At 44.4% G+C, this 14,172-nt stretch overlaps 1 protein-coding gene and 1 long non-coding RNA gene across 9 annotated transcripts in view; one reads left to right on the top strand and one right to left on the bottom strand.

The window, feature by feature from the left end:
- Nucleotides 1-659: 659 nt before the first annotated feature.
- LOC147574623 (uncharacterized) lies at nucleotides 660-2,674 on the bottom strand. The gene is made up of 2 exons (XR_015244386.1): nucleotides 2,522-2,674; nucleotides 660-1,202 (listed from the first exon to the last, which is right to left on the bottom strand). It is a non-coding gene; the product is annotated as an uncharacterized LOC147574623 (long non-coding RNA).
- Nucleotides 1,999-14,172, top strand: part of QTGAL (queuosine-tRNA galactosyltransferase) — a 100,116-nt gene continuing 87,942 nt past the window's right edge. For 7 of the 8 annotated variants that reach the window (XR_015244378.1, XR_015244377.1, XR_015244376.1 and 4 more), the window contains exons 1-3: nucleotides 1,999-2,099; nucleotides 4,065-4,181; nucleotides 4,281-4,380. Coding sequence is in view for 3 of the 8 variants with exons in the window: in XM_086688348.1 (XP_086544474.1) it covers nucleotides 2,061-2,099; nucleotides 4,065-4,181; nucleotides 4,281-4,380 (256 nt within the window). In the remaining 5 variants the exon portion in view is untranslated. Of the gene's footprint in view, nucleotides 2,100-4,064; nucleotides 4,182-4,280; nucleotides 4,381-14,172 lie in introns of those variants that run through there. The other variant, XR_015244381.1, reaches the window with a different exon arrangement.

Raw genomic sequence — 14,172 nt, 5'->3', positions numbered from 1 at the left:
GGGACAGTCCCCAGGGCCTGCTCTCTGCTGAGAATCTTGCCATCCAGGAAGGGATTAATCTCAGGCCCTTACCCAGCCTCAACCCTGCATTTCTGAAGCTTGCAATGTTCTGACGTTTCTGAATGTTTACAAAAAGCAAATTATCACCAAATTTTTATTAGGGGAAAGGCAATGAAAAGTAAATTTCTGGCAGCAAGAGATATGCAGGAAGCAAGACAGGGCAACCAAGCCCAGTTCCGATGTCATGTGCTGTGGAGGCACGGGACACCATGTATGACCTCTTACCTCTTCCTCCCATTGCTTGCTGAGGGTTGTGGCTCTAAAGCCTGCAGGTATTCCGAGAGCTACTAGGAGGCTTTGTTTGTTTGTTTTTTTTAAAGTAGGCTTCACATCCAGGGTGGAGCCCAGCACTGAACTTGAACTCATGATCCTGAGATCAAGACTCAGACACTCAACCTACTGAGCCACCCAGGCACCCCACTACTCTGAGGCTTTCTACCAACTTCTTTAAAATAAGCTATTCCTAATATGCCACTGTAAATAAGGTTGCATTTTTACCCATCTTACCTAAGAGTTTCAACCCATATAAGGGCTGTGCAAATACTGACGCAGGTTAAGGAAAAATTACATTTAAAGTGATGCTTTAAAAATCTAAAGAATAAGTTTGGCTTTGTTTTAATTGTTAGTTTGTGGAATATTCTTGGTTTGGGGCAAGAGAAAATCTGTGCCGGCAGTGATAGCTATAAACTCGGTCATAAATTTACATTGGTTGGGACCAACGTGGGGGATAATCACCCTAACGTGAGTGAGTGCTGCCACTGGTCCACGAGCTTCAGGCAGAACTCAGTGGGCCCTCACGGGCCTGTCCGACCGGGAGGGGCGCAAGCTCCCAGGGGTCACACCGCTGACAGGACACCACTACTCGGTGCCAAACAGTGGGGTAAGGGTCTCGGGGACTCTGCTGCACAGAGCTGCAAGGAGACACACGTGGGTTAGGGGCTCTAGGACAGGAGCGCTGAGCCCAGACAACCCTTGTCCGGCTGGGGAGGCAGAAATGAGGGGTGGTGGAGGCCCGCGGCACACCGAGGCCCCGCCCCTACGCCCCTTCCTCCTGGGGGAAGGCTCGGGTGTCCTCGTCTCCCTCTCAGCCTTCTCCAGGTCCTGCGTCGGGTCGATCAGATGACTTGTCACGTGCTTCCTTTCTTTTAAAAAAAGGTGATGTTAAAGGTCATCTGGTTTGGATTTTAAGTTGTAACCAACAGCACAGCGTGATTTCTCACAAACCCCACCTTCTCCACAACCAAAGGATGTTTATAACATTTTATTTCACTGAGGACTCCAGAGCTGATTAATTCCCGCAGGTGAGAGCAGGAGGGCTGGGGGGCCCAAGGACAGGGCAGAGAGAGGACACACGGGGACACAAGAGCCGCCCAAGCGCCAAAGCACAAGGCCCCAGCCTCCAGGAACCCGCACACATCACCGCCCGGCCGGCCCCGCCCCCTCCCCAGGGCTCGCCGACCCCGCCCCCTGCCCCTCCCCACGTGCCCGCCCCACCCCTTCCCCAACCCTCCCGCCCCCCCTCCCCCAGGGCCCACCCCCTGCCCCTCCCCTCCCCACGGGTCCATCTCTTCCCCCCGCGCCCCACCCCCCGCCCCGGCCTGCCCCCTTCCCTGCCCTCCTCCCGCCCTCCCTCAGCTCTCCGCTCCACTTGGGCCCGAGCTCTTCCCCTCCCCAGGTCGGCCCCTGCCCCCCGAGCCCTCCTCCTCCCAACGGGCCGCCACCGCCCCGCCCACTCTCCTCCCCACAGGCCTCCCCTTCCCCGGGCCCGCCCCCTTCCCCGCCCCGGGCGCGCGGGGGCGCTGCTCCCCCGCTCCGTGCTTCCAGCCTCTCTAGGCCGCTCCTCTCCACTCCCCGCTAGATCGCCGGCTTACCACGCCAACCGGAGGCGGCAGGCCTGGGGGGGTGGGGCATTCCGGGCGAGCCGCCCGCGCACGCGCCGTAAGCCAACGTGGGCGTGGCTGCGGGCTCAAGGGGCGGGGCGGCTGAAGGAGCGCGCTGCCATGCAGGCCCACGGGGACCGCGCCGCGGCGCCCCAAGTGGTAGGTGCCCGGGCCGCGGGGGCCACCTCGGCCCCTCCTCCTGTACCCTCCCCACTCTCTCCGTCCCCTCCCCCCTCTCTCCGTCCTCTCCCCTCCTCTCGTCCTCTCCCCTCGTTCCCTCGTCTCCTCCCGTCCCCTCCCTCCCCGACTCCCCTTCGCCTCCTCTTACCTCCAGCCTCCGCTCTCTCTTCCTCCTTCCCTGTCCCTTCTCCTCACCCCCACGTCGCCTAATGAGGGTCACCACTTACCAGGAGCTTTCCTAGGGGGGGTCTCTGCCCAAAGCAACCTCCAGCAGAAGAGTGCCAACAGAACTTAATCAAGACCCATCTTTGACGGAAATCCACATTGTTTTCTATTGTAGATCTTGGGGACATTAAAAACATGCTTTCCTTTTTTCTTTTCCATTAAAGAATAATACTTACTTTAAAAGTAAATATGTGGTGCCTGGGTGGGTCAGTCGATTAAGCTTCTGACTTGGGCTCAGGTCATGATATGGTTTGTGAGTCCAGCCCCTAGTTGGGCTCTGTGCTGACAGCTCAGAGCCTGGAGCCTGCTTCCGATTCTGTGTGTGTCTCTCTCTGCCACTACCCTGCTCTCTATCACTCACAAAAATAATAAACACTAAAAGGAAAGTAAATATGTGAGTAAATTAGGTAACCACTTTTTGGCTAACAGATTCAGGAAGGGTTCTCGCTGTTGAATCAGATCCTCAGAGTAAAGAATTTGACTGAATTATATTTTTCAATCTATGAGTTTTTCAAAACCGTATTCAGATTTAGTATTTTTGTAATCCTGTCTATACTGCATGTAGATACTGAATACTCATGTATGTGCATATCGTTTGTGCCCATGCGTATGTGTATGCATATGCACTGTGTAAACACACCTGGATGACCGTGTTCTGTCTTCTTGTGTAGGAATTTGTCCACTCCTCATTAGGGTATAAACTCAAGGGTTAGGGTAGACTGTAATTTCTGTCTTTGGGTATTTCATATTGCTTAATGTCGTAACGTACAAAATTAAGATAATTCCAGTAATCAGCTATTTTGTTGGCAGTCAGGTTTCACTTGTTTTACTCCATACACTTTAGAGATTTTTGTTTGATTTGGGCTGTAGGAGAGAAAGACAGCACCAAACTGTCCTAAACTCAGTAGAGCAAAAGGAGAGAGAGATAGATGGAGGTCACCCCCATTTTCCCAGTACCCACCCCCATACTTTGTTAAAGCTTGTGTGCAGGCACTTGAAAAGAGTTTCTTTGCTGGAGTTTCTCTAATGTTATGGTTCACCGAAAATGCTTACTCCACCAAGAAAAGGACCAATAGATTATTTTTATGAGTGAATTAGAAAATACACAGATGGGGCGCCTGGGTGGCGCAGTCGGTTAAGCATCCGGCTTCAGCCAGGTCACGATCTCCCGGTCCGTGAGTTCGAGCCCCGCGTCGGGCTCTGGGCTGATGGCTCAGAGCCTGGAGCCTGTTTCTGATTCTGTGTCTCCCTCTCTCTCTGCCCCTCCCCCGTTCATGCTCTGTCTCTCTCTGTCCCAAAAAAATAAATAAACGTTAAAAAAAAAAAAAAAAGAAAATACACAGATGCCGAAATGATGTATCTGACCAGTGATTGGAGAACACATGAATTTGCCATTGAACTGTGAAAATCTTTTATGCCTTTAATATTTTTGTTTCCTTTTCAAAAGTATCCCAAAGACAATTCAGTGAAATCTAAGACATAATAAATCTTACGGAGCAAAAGAACATTAGAGCTTGGAGAGAAGGAACAGACACCTTCTGTTTTGGTGACAAATTCTTTGGAAGCCTTATTCCCAATTATTCTGTAAGTCGGGCCTCACCCTTTGGAAATGAGCATGGGGCTAATGCTCGGGGTTAACAGGAAAGTAAACTGGAATGGAGGAAAGGCATTATTAGCCCTCACACTTACATTTGTTAATCCACTTCTTTTGAATTGCAGTCTATTATCCTCCCGGTCTACAACGCTGAACTGTGGCTGGACGAGTGCTTGGAGTCTGTTTTGCAACAGGACTTTGAAGGCTCCATGGAGCTCTCGGTTTTTAATGATGCTAGTAAGGTATTTATGAACTTCCTGTTGGTGATTTAGCCCTAGCATGAACAGTCACATCTGTTTTGAGGGAAGCTTCCTGAACTGCCAATGTCCTTGTGCTTTCAGGACAAGTCTATGACTATCATTGAGAAATGGAAAGTGAAACTGGAAAACTCTGGTGTCCGCGTGGTCATTGGAGGACATGATTCTCCTTCACCCCGAGGAGGTTAGTGACCCTGTTTAGTTTATTATTCAACTGTAAGGAATGGTTTCTTATGACTTGTGTATTTAAACACTGTTAACCTTAAAACAACACTGCCAACTATTTTACTGGTAAAGATGGGGTTATTTGAGAATAGCAGAGAATCCCAACCTAGGACAGGAAAACCTCACCAGAATTACAGGCAAGTCTGGAGAGTAAGGCTGGGAGGCTTTTATAGAGGAGGCAGAAGGTTGGGCGGGGCTGTTGTAAACAGAATGTCCATTGGACTATACTGGGAGCTGGAAGTATGGTGGCTTCTCATTGGCTGGGCTGTTGCCGGAGCAGCAGGAAACCTTCCTGTTGCTGAGTAAGTAGTATCCACCTGCAAGGTGCCTCTCCTCCTGTTGGGTCTGCGATTGCTAACTAGTGCTGGGCCCACAGCTCCCCCTGCCCATCTCCTAACTCCACTCTACTAAATGAAGTTTCCTTTTATTAACTTTCATAATAGTTTCATGTTCGGGGCGCCTGGGTGGCTCAGTCGGTTAAGCGGCCGACTTAGGCTCGGGTCATGATCTCACGGCCCGTGAGTTCGAGCCCCGCGTCGGGCTCTGTGCTGACAGCTCAGAGCCTGGAGCCTAGCCTGTTTCAGATTCTGTGTCTCCCTCTCTCTGACCCTCCCCCGTTCATGCTTTGTCTCTCTCTGTCTCAAAAATAAATAAACGTTAAAAAAATTTAAAAAAAAATAGTTTCATGTTCAAATTCTGGTGAAAATAATCCTAAAAAATGAAGTTTATCACCTTTTTTTTTTTTTTTTTTTTTTTTTTGAGAGAGAGAGAGCGCACGCAGGGGAGAGCTAGAGACAGAGAAGAGAGAATCCCAAGCAGGCTCCGTGCTTAGCACAGCGTCTGATGCAGGGCTCAATCCTATGACCCTAGGATCATGACCTGAGCTGAAATCGAATTGGTTTTTCAACTGACTGAGCCATCCAGGCACCCCTAAAGTTTATCCCTGTTAAGAACCCAATACACCTGAATTTCTTACTCTTTGGTAAGGATTTGTATGAGACCACCATGCATACTTTACTTATTCAGCCTAACAAAAAACTAGGGTGTTTTTATTTGTAGTGTGATTGATAATAATATTGGTCACCTCTACTTCTTAAAATTCTTTTCTTGTGACATTTGATTTATTTTTGTCCAATTTTTTTTTAATCTTAAAAAACTAGCATTTGGTTTCATTGATTTTCTATATAGTTCTTTTTTCTATTTTGCCTGTTTTCTATTTCCACTCTGATCTGTATTATTTTCTTTCTTCTGCTTACTTAGGATTTAATTTGTTCACTTACTAATTCTTTTTTTTTTTTTTTTTTTTTAATTTACTTTTGAAGGAAAGAGAGACAGAGCATGAGCAGGGGAGGGGCAGAGAGCAAGACACAGAATCCAAAACGGTCTCCAGGCTCTGAGCTGTCAGTACAGAGCCCTACACAGGGCTCGAACTCACAAACCGTGAGATCATAACCTGAGCCAAAGTCGGTTACCTAACCAACTGAGCCACCCAGGCACCTGACTTCATTTCCTAATTCTGTGTTGGTTTTTTTTTTAATGTTTGTTTATTATAATTGAGAGACAGAGCATGAGCAGGGGAGGGTCAGAGAGAGAAGACACAGAATCTGAAGCAGGCTCCAGGCTCTGGGCTGTCATCATGGAGCTGGACGTGGGGCTCGAACTCACAAACTGTGAGATCATGACCTGAGCTGAAGTCATACACTTAACCAATTGAGCCATCCAGGTGCCCCACGTAATTCTTAAGGTGGAAGCTGAGGTCACTGATTTGAGACCTTTCTTCTTTTCTAACATAGGCATTTAGTAATAGAAATTTTTCTCTTACTATTGCTTTAGAAACATCACACAAATTTTGATATGTTCCTTTCCTTTTTCTTCAGTTTCAAAACACCTTCTTATTTTGACTTACTGACTCATGGCTTATTTAGAAGTATGTTAGTTTCCAAATATTTGAGGGATTTTCCATATATCTTTTATTAATTATTTCTAATGTAATTCCTCTGTAGTAAGAGAACATGCTTTGACTTGAATCTTTAAATTTAGTAAGATTTATTTTATGGCCCAGGTTGTGGCCTGTCTTGGCAAATGTCCCACGTGTACTTGAGAAGGTTGTGTAGCCAATGGTGTTGGATGGAGTTCTCCATAAATGTGAATCAGGTCAAGCTGAGGAGTCTTGTTTAAATCTGTGTACTTGCCAATTTGGGGTCTGTTTGTTCTTTCCATTATTGAGAGGGGGCATTGAAATATCCACCTCTGTACATTTGTCTGTTCGTCTCTAGTTTTGTCAGTTTGGGCTTCCAATAATTTGAAACTCGGTTAATGTTTAGGGTTGTTACGAAGAATTGACCCTTCATCATTATGAAATAACCCTCTCTATCTTGCTAATATTCTTTGCTCTGAAATCTACATTGTTTGATATTAATTTAACTGCTCTGGCTTTATTTTGACTAGTGTTAATATAGTATATCTTTTCCATCTTTTTAAACTTCTAACCCATTTGTTGAAGGGCACCTCCTTTAAACAGTACCCCCTCCCTGTAGATTCTTATAGACAGCGAATCCAATCTGACCATCTTCACCTTTTAACTGGAATGTTTGCATTAGTTACATTTAATGTGACTAATGATAGCTTTTAGTCTGTCTTCTTGCTATTAGTTTTATATTAGTTGCTTCTGTTTTTTCCCCCTCCTTTCCCTCCTTTTCTGCCTTCTTTTGGGTTAATCAAATATTTTTTATAACAAATGTATTCATATGCCACACAGTTCACCCATCAAAGTATACAGTCGAGTGGTTCCTGGTATATTCACAGATCTGTGCAGCCACCCCCACAGTCAATTTTAGGACATTATCATCACTTCAGATAGGAACCTGGTACCCTTCAGTCATCATCCTCCACACCCTGCTTCCCCCAGCCCTGCGCCACCACTAATTTACCTTTTGTGTATAGATTGTGTATAGATTAACCTGTTGTGGAGATTTCTGCATATATGTTTGTAAGGGATGTTGGTGTGTGATTTTCCTTTCCTGTGATGTCTTTGGCTGTGAGATCAGAGTGGAGCTGACCTCATAGAATGAGTTAAGTGTTTCCTTTTTTTCTGTTTTTTGGAAGAGTGTGGGAAGGATTGGTGTTATTCTCTAAATGTTTGGTAGAATTCGTCAGTGAAGCCATCTGGTCCTGAGCTTTTCCTTGTTGGAAGGTTTTGATTACTGATTCAATCTATTTAGTTGTTATAGGTCTGTTCATATTTTTTTATTTCTTCTTGGGTTGGGTTTGGTAGTTTGTGTGTTTCTAGAAATTTGTCCCTTTCATGTAGGTTGTTTAATTGGTTGGCACACAGTTGTTTGTAGTATTCTCTTAGACTCCTTTTACATTTCTGTTAAGGTCAGTAGTAAGGTACCCACTTTCATTTTGGATTTTAGTAATTTGAGTTCTTTTATTGGTCCAGCTGAAGGTTTGCCAATTTTGTTGATCTTTTCAAAGAACCAATGTTTGTTTTCACTGATTCTCTCTCTCTCTTTACTTTCAATTTCATTTATTTCTGGTCTGATCTTTATTACTTCCTTCCTCTGCTAGTTGTGTGTTTAATTTTTTAGCTTCTTAACATGTGAAATTAGGTTAGTGATTTGAGATCTCTTTTACATAGGCATCTATAGCTGCAAATTCTCTCCAAGCACTGCTTTTGTTGTGTCCCACAAGTTTTGGTGTGTTGTGTTTCCATTTCCACATATCTCTGGGAATGTGTCTTTAAGAGTATCTAAGCATATTCTAGGAATACGTCTAAGGATATTCTGTTGTTTTGGGGTAGGGCATCTGTATATGTCTGTTAGGTCTTTTGGTTTATAATATTGTTCAAGTCTTCTGTTTCCTTACTGATCATCTGTCTAGATGGTCTATCCATTATTGAAAGTGGGGTTTTGAAGTCTTCAACTATTCTAGTAGAACTATTTTTCACTTCTATTCTGTCAGTTTTTGCTTCACTTATTTTGGGACTCTCCTGTTAGGTGTATATGGTTTTATAATTGCTATGTCCTCTTGACTGACCTTTTATCAATATAGAACATTCTTTGTTTCTAATAAAATTTTTTGACTTACGGCCTGGTATCAGTATAACCAACCACCCCTAGAAACCCTTTTGGTTTCTAGTTGAATGGAATATATTTTTCTGTCCTTTCACTTTTAACTCCTTTGTGCCTTTAGATCTAAGGTGAATCTCTTATAGACAGCATTTAAATGGATCGACTTTGGCTCAGGTCATGATCGCACGGTTCACGAATAAATAAATAAATAAACATAACATTCAAAAATAAATAAATATTTTTAAAAAATAAATAAATGGGTCATGTACTTTTTAAATCTATTCTCCCAGTCTTTGTCTTTAATTGGAGCATTTCATGTATTTGTTTAAAGTAATTAGTGAAAAAAGAAGGCCTTTTACCATTTTGTTGTTTGCTATATGTGCATCTTACTTCTTTTTTGTTCCATAATCCTGCATCAGTGCTTTTGTGCTTAATTCTTTAGTATGCCATTTTGACTCCCTTCTCATTTCCTATTCTGTGTATTTGAAAGTTATTTTCTTAGTGCTTACTGTGGACATTACAATTAATGTAGTAAATTTATGACAATCTAGTTTAAGTTAACATCAGCTTAGCTTCAGTAGTGTTTAAAGCTCTGCACCATGCAGTTCTGTACCTCCCACTTTATGTGTTCACAGTTTACATCGATTTCATGCACCCGTTGACGTAGATTTATAATCATTGCTCGATGTATTTGACTTTTAGATAAGAAAACATTCAGAGTAAAAATAGAACAATACTGGATTTTATATTTACCTATGGGTAACCTTTATTAGTGTTTTTCACTCCTGCGTATGGTTTCAGCTTATTGCCTGGTGCTCTTGCATGACAGCCGGCAGGACTTCCGTTAGCATTTCTTGTGGGGCAGGCTTACTAGTGACGAGCTCCCTCATCACTTATTAGATCTGGGAATATCTTAATTTGTCCATTTTTAGAGGATGATTTTTCCAGGTAAAGAATTTCTATATGTTATAGGCCTAACAATACATTATTTATATGTTGTGTTATACAATTGCTTTTTAAATCAATTAAAGGAGGAAAGGAGAAACATATATTTATATTTTCTTTTATAATTAACAATTACCTTTGGTTTTTTGTGTTTTTTTTTTTTTTTAATGGATTTGAAGTACTCCCTGGAATCCCTTGGGTCAGTCTTTTTAGCCTGAAGAATTTCCTTTAGTATTGTTTATAAGGCAGATGTCTTAATTCTCCTTGATTTTTGAAAGATAACTTTTCCGGAATAGGATTCTTGGTTAACAGCTTTTCTTTTTGAGTACTTTGAGTATGTTACCCCCTGCCTTGTGCCTTGACTGCCCTGAGAAGCCACTTGAGACCCGACCCCTACCCCCTCTACCAGGTGTCTTTCACCACAGTGCAAGAGTGGGTTTCTCCACACTCTGTTGCAAATGGAGCAGGGGCAGGAGCCCCTTCCCCACAAGCCAGGGCAAGGGCGTTGGGGACCCTAATGTTCTTGGTGATACCACAACCAAGGTAGATACTGCCCCTGTCCCAGGTTGGAAGCTGGGGGTGGGGGGAGAAGGAACCCTGCTTCTCCACTGTTGGGGACTCAACCACAGCAACAGGAGCCTGCAGTCAGGGTGACGAATGCCGATGTCCTGCGGCCCCCCAGGATTTCTGTATGTTAGCAAGGGGAAGGGGAACCTGAGTGTCTGTCTAGGTGGGGTTTCCTCTTTGGGGAGGGAGGGGTGGAGCAGGTCTTGGTTCAAGTACCACAGACCCTCACTGTTCTTTTTTTTTTTTTTTTTTAAATTTTTTTTTTTTTTCAACGTTTATTTATTTTTGGGACAGAGAGAGACAGAGCATGAACAGGCGAGGGGCAGAGAGAGAGGGAGACACAGAATCGGAAACAGGCTCCAGGCTCTGAGCCATCAGCCCAGAGCCCGATGCGGGGCTCGAACTCACGGACCGCGAGATCGTGACCTGGCTGAAGTCGGACGCTTAACCGACTGCGCCACCCAGGCGCCCCAAACCCTCACTGTTCTTACTGAGTCTCGGTCATCTTCTTCAGTAAATATTTCTTCAATTCCCACTTCCAGAGACTGAATGGCAGTTGGTTCCGCGTGATGTTCACAGGCTTCTATTTAGGCAATCCATGGGGCTCTGCATGCTGTCATGCCCGGAGCCGGACTCCAATCAAAATTCTTGGTTCTATTTTATCTTCTGTTGGCTTAGTAGCTATAATTTAGTTTTGCTGTTTTAGGGGTTGATTTAGGGTTTTAGTATACATCTTCAGTTTACCAAGATCAGCTTTTCAAAGGCCCATCTACACATGTAACATAAGAACCTTACAACAGTATTCACACGTTTCTCCTCTCTGCTCTTTATGCTACCTTGTCCTGCGTTTTACTTTGCCTGTATCGTAAACCACACAGGACACTGGCGTTAACTGTTATGAGACATACGTAATAAGAAAGAGAATCACGTGTTCACCCATACAGTCACTATTTGCGCTGCTCATTCACTTCCAGATCCACATTTCCGTTTGCTGTCATTTTCCTTCTGCCCGAAAGACTACACTTCTTGCAGTGGCGGCCTGCTGGTGATGATTTCCTTACCATTTGTGTGTCCTCGTCTGGCACTTGTGCGGGGGCTGGTGGACCCTGTGATGAGGACATCTCATCACAAGATGCAGGACCTTTCCTTTAGTCCTTGTGTGCTGCCCCCAGCTCACCTCCCATACAGGTGAGCTTGCCCTCAGGTAACCATCCTGTATGGCTTCTGTGTGCTTCCTCCCTCTCTTGCCTTGCTCCCTTCTTTCTACCTTTCCGTCTTCCTTTGTCCCATGCAATTGCTTCCCCTTTGCAGAGTAGATGGGGAGAAGGGAAGGGGAAGGCCTGAGACTGCTGGTCTTGTGCATTAGTGGGAACAGCATCTCCTCGCCCTGCTGGTGCCTCCTGAGCCTGCTGTTCTTTGGCTTCATGGTGATGAGGGAGGGATGGCCAGTCAGCTCACCCAAGCGGTCAGCTTCGCCTGAACAGAAGAACCCAGAAGTTCTTCCTAACCAAGTCCCTGGACTGTGGTATTTGGGTTTCCTCCCCTGCCAGGGTACAGCCTCCTTCTGTCTCCTGTAGAGGAAGGAGTCTTACAATCTTCTTTTGTTTCTAAGGCACTTCTAGTGCTGGGATTAGGTGGGTGGGGTAGACTACCAGTTTGTTGGTGCACTATCTTATCCAACTTAGTTTTTCACGATATCTCTGATTTTCCATTTAGGCGATCTAATCCTGAATAAATGTTATTCTTTCGTTTTGTTGTTCTAATTTATACTTCACTGTTCATATTTTTCTCTTGGGATAAGAAGTCAGGAAGAACAATGTGCAGCCACATTACTGAATCCTTGTATTGTTCCTGACTTGGTGGGAGTGTTAGTGTTTCCGTGTTAAGTATCATATTTATTGTTGCTTTCTGACAGATACCTTTCTCAAGTTAACTTGTGATTCCTAACTTAGTAAGTGTTCAGAAAATGAGGGATCAGTATAGAATTTTATTAAATGTCTCTTAGGTATCTGTTAAGGTGATTGCTTTTTTTTTTCTCCTAACATATTTAGTACAGTGTGTTAGTATTTCTCTTAATAATGAACAGTACCAGAACAAACCTGCAATGACATGATACTGTTTTTATACAATATAGTTATTCAGGTTTCTTTAGGATTTTTGCATCTGTAGACATACGGAAAATTGGTCTGTAGCTTTTTGGTGCTTGTTTGGTGACTGGCTTAGGGATAAGAGCAGAAGTCCTTGGACTTGCTGGTAGAGCATTTGTGCAAGCAGTAATCATGTATAGCACAACAACCTTTGTCTCAGCCTTCCATATGAACTAGCCCTCCAGCCTGAATGTACATGACAGAAAAAAAGCATTTATTCATTCTCACAAATGTCTGCTTTGAGGAATAACACATTTTTTTTAATACTAGCATTGATAAAAAGAAATTCAGGCATACAGAAAGGTCTACAGTGAAACCTAGAAGCCCCACACCCTGGAAGCCACCAGTGTTTTTTGGGTCTTATTTGATTTGTTTGACTCACACAGTGTGGGTCAGTGCTCACCGTGAAAGAGGAAATGTTTAGCTGCTGAAGTGCTCCTCACCACACTTCCTGTGTTCCCCCCTCAGGGAGTTTGTTTGTTATAATATAGTCATATTTTCAGGGTGTGTAATCTTCACATTCTGTTGTATAACTTTTTATTTTACGTGCTTTAATAATAAGTTGATGCCGACACTTTAGAGTTTGTAAAGACAGCACTTGCAGTATAACAAGTGAGTGACTATCATTCACTGCAGACCTTGTGCTGGCTCAGACTCAGACCTGGGCGCCTCTGCGGCCGACTCCATGCCGGGCCCTGGGGGCTCCCAAGTGTTAGGGTCTGTGGAGCCTGTAAAAACATTTTGTCTTGTTCTCTTCTGCTTTCTACACATGCCATTGTTTGGTTTCCTTCCTTCTCTTTTTCTTTTATTTAATTTTTGTCTTATAAGTGTTATTTAGTGTTGCTAGAGTACTCCTTAAAGTAAATTTTCCATATCTGGTGTGTAGATGGTAAAATGTTTAGAGTTTTTACATGTCTGAAAATGTCTTCATTTTGTACTTAGGCTCAACTGACAGTTTGGCTGGGTATAAAATTCTACATACAAAATAATTTCCCTTAGAATTTTGAAGGATTGCCTCATTATCTTCTGGTGTCCTCTGGTTTTGATCAGAAATCTTATGACGGTCTGACTCTTTAAAGGTATCTTTTCTGAAAGTTTTTAAGATTTTTGTCTTTACGTTTTGAGTTTGAAATTTATAATGCTGGGTCAAAGTATCATTGCTTTTCATTCACCCTCTGTTTTTATACTGAATGATTATCTTTACATTCTTAGCTTTAATTGTAATATATTGGGCTTCCTTTAGCTTCACTTTAAAGTTTTTGTGTAAGACTTGAAAATAGCATGTCTGCATACACTGCTGGGTTGGAAGAGGAGGTCCAGATGATGAGGCTGGAGCTGGAGGACAGGCCCCTGCAGGTTTTAGGAGTGTGTCCTTCTTTAAATAGTGGGCCTCAGCTTTGGTTACATGTGAGAAGCACCTGCGGAGTTTTGGGAGCCCTGATACCTGAGTCCTATCCTAAGATCTTCTCAAGTGATTGGTTTGGGTGCAGCCTCTGCACTGGGATTGTGGACACTTGTGGACACTTCCTGAGAGAGGCTGGGGTGAATCCACAGTTGAGAATTAACCTCAGGAGTAGTGTGGCGCCAGCCCCTCTCCCTCATGGGCGGTCCTCAGGGAACCTTGCAGCTCTCCTCATATTTCAGGGGTGGGCAGGGTGAAAGTTTGGGATCCCTCTGGATCCCCTCCTGTAGGGCCAGAGCAGTGTTGGCTCTGTTACTAGTTCTGTTCAGACTGGCATGTGACTTTCCTTTCAGGGTGGACAGGTAGTCAGGGTACAGGGTAGGGTTTGTGTTTCAGCGTGGCAAGGTGTGAGCAGGAGAGGTGTGAGTGGGAGGGACGTCCACTCTTCCCAGATGCTTCTTGCCCTCAAAGCCCCTTCCTGTTTCCTGTCCTGTTTCCTCTCTCTGCTCAGTCTGCCAGTTTTGGTGGTCAGGAGGCTGCCCTGGTCTCATTCCTGACCCTCGTGTGTGTGCCCCTGGCATGACCTCACAGAGCTCTCCTGGTCTTCTGGGGCAGGT

The sequence above is a fragment of the Puma concolor genome, chromosome E1 (genome assembly GCF_028749965.1).
Source record: "Puma concolor isolate L17-30 chromosome E1, mPumCon1.1.hap2, whole genome shotgun sequence".
Lineage (NCBI taxonomy): Eukaryota > Metazoa > Chordata > Mammalia > Carnivora > Felidae > Puma > Puma concolor.
Note: the sequence above shows the minus strand (reverse complement) of the source record. Positions and strands in the feature narration are given on the sequence as shown.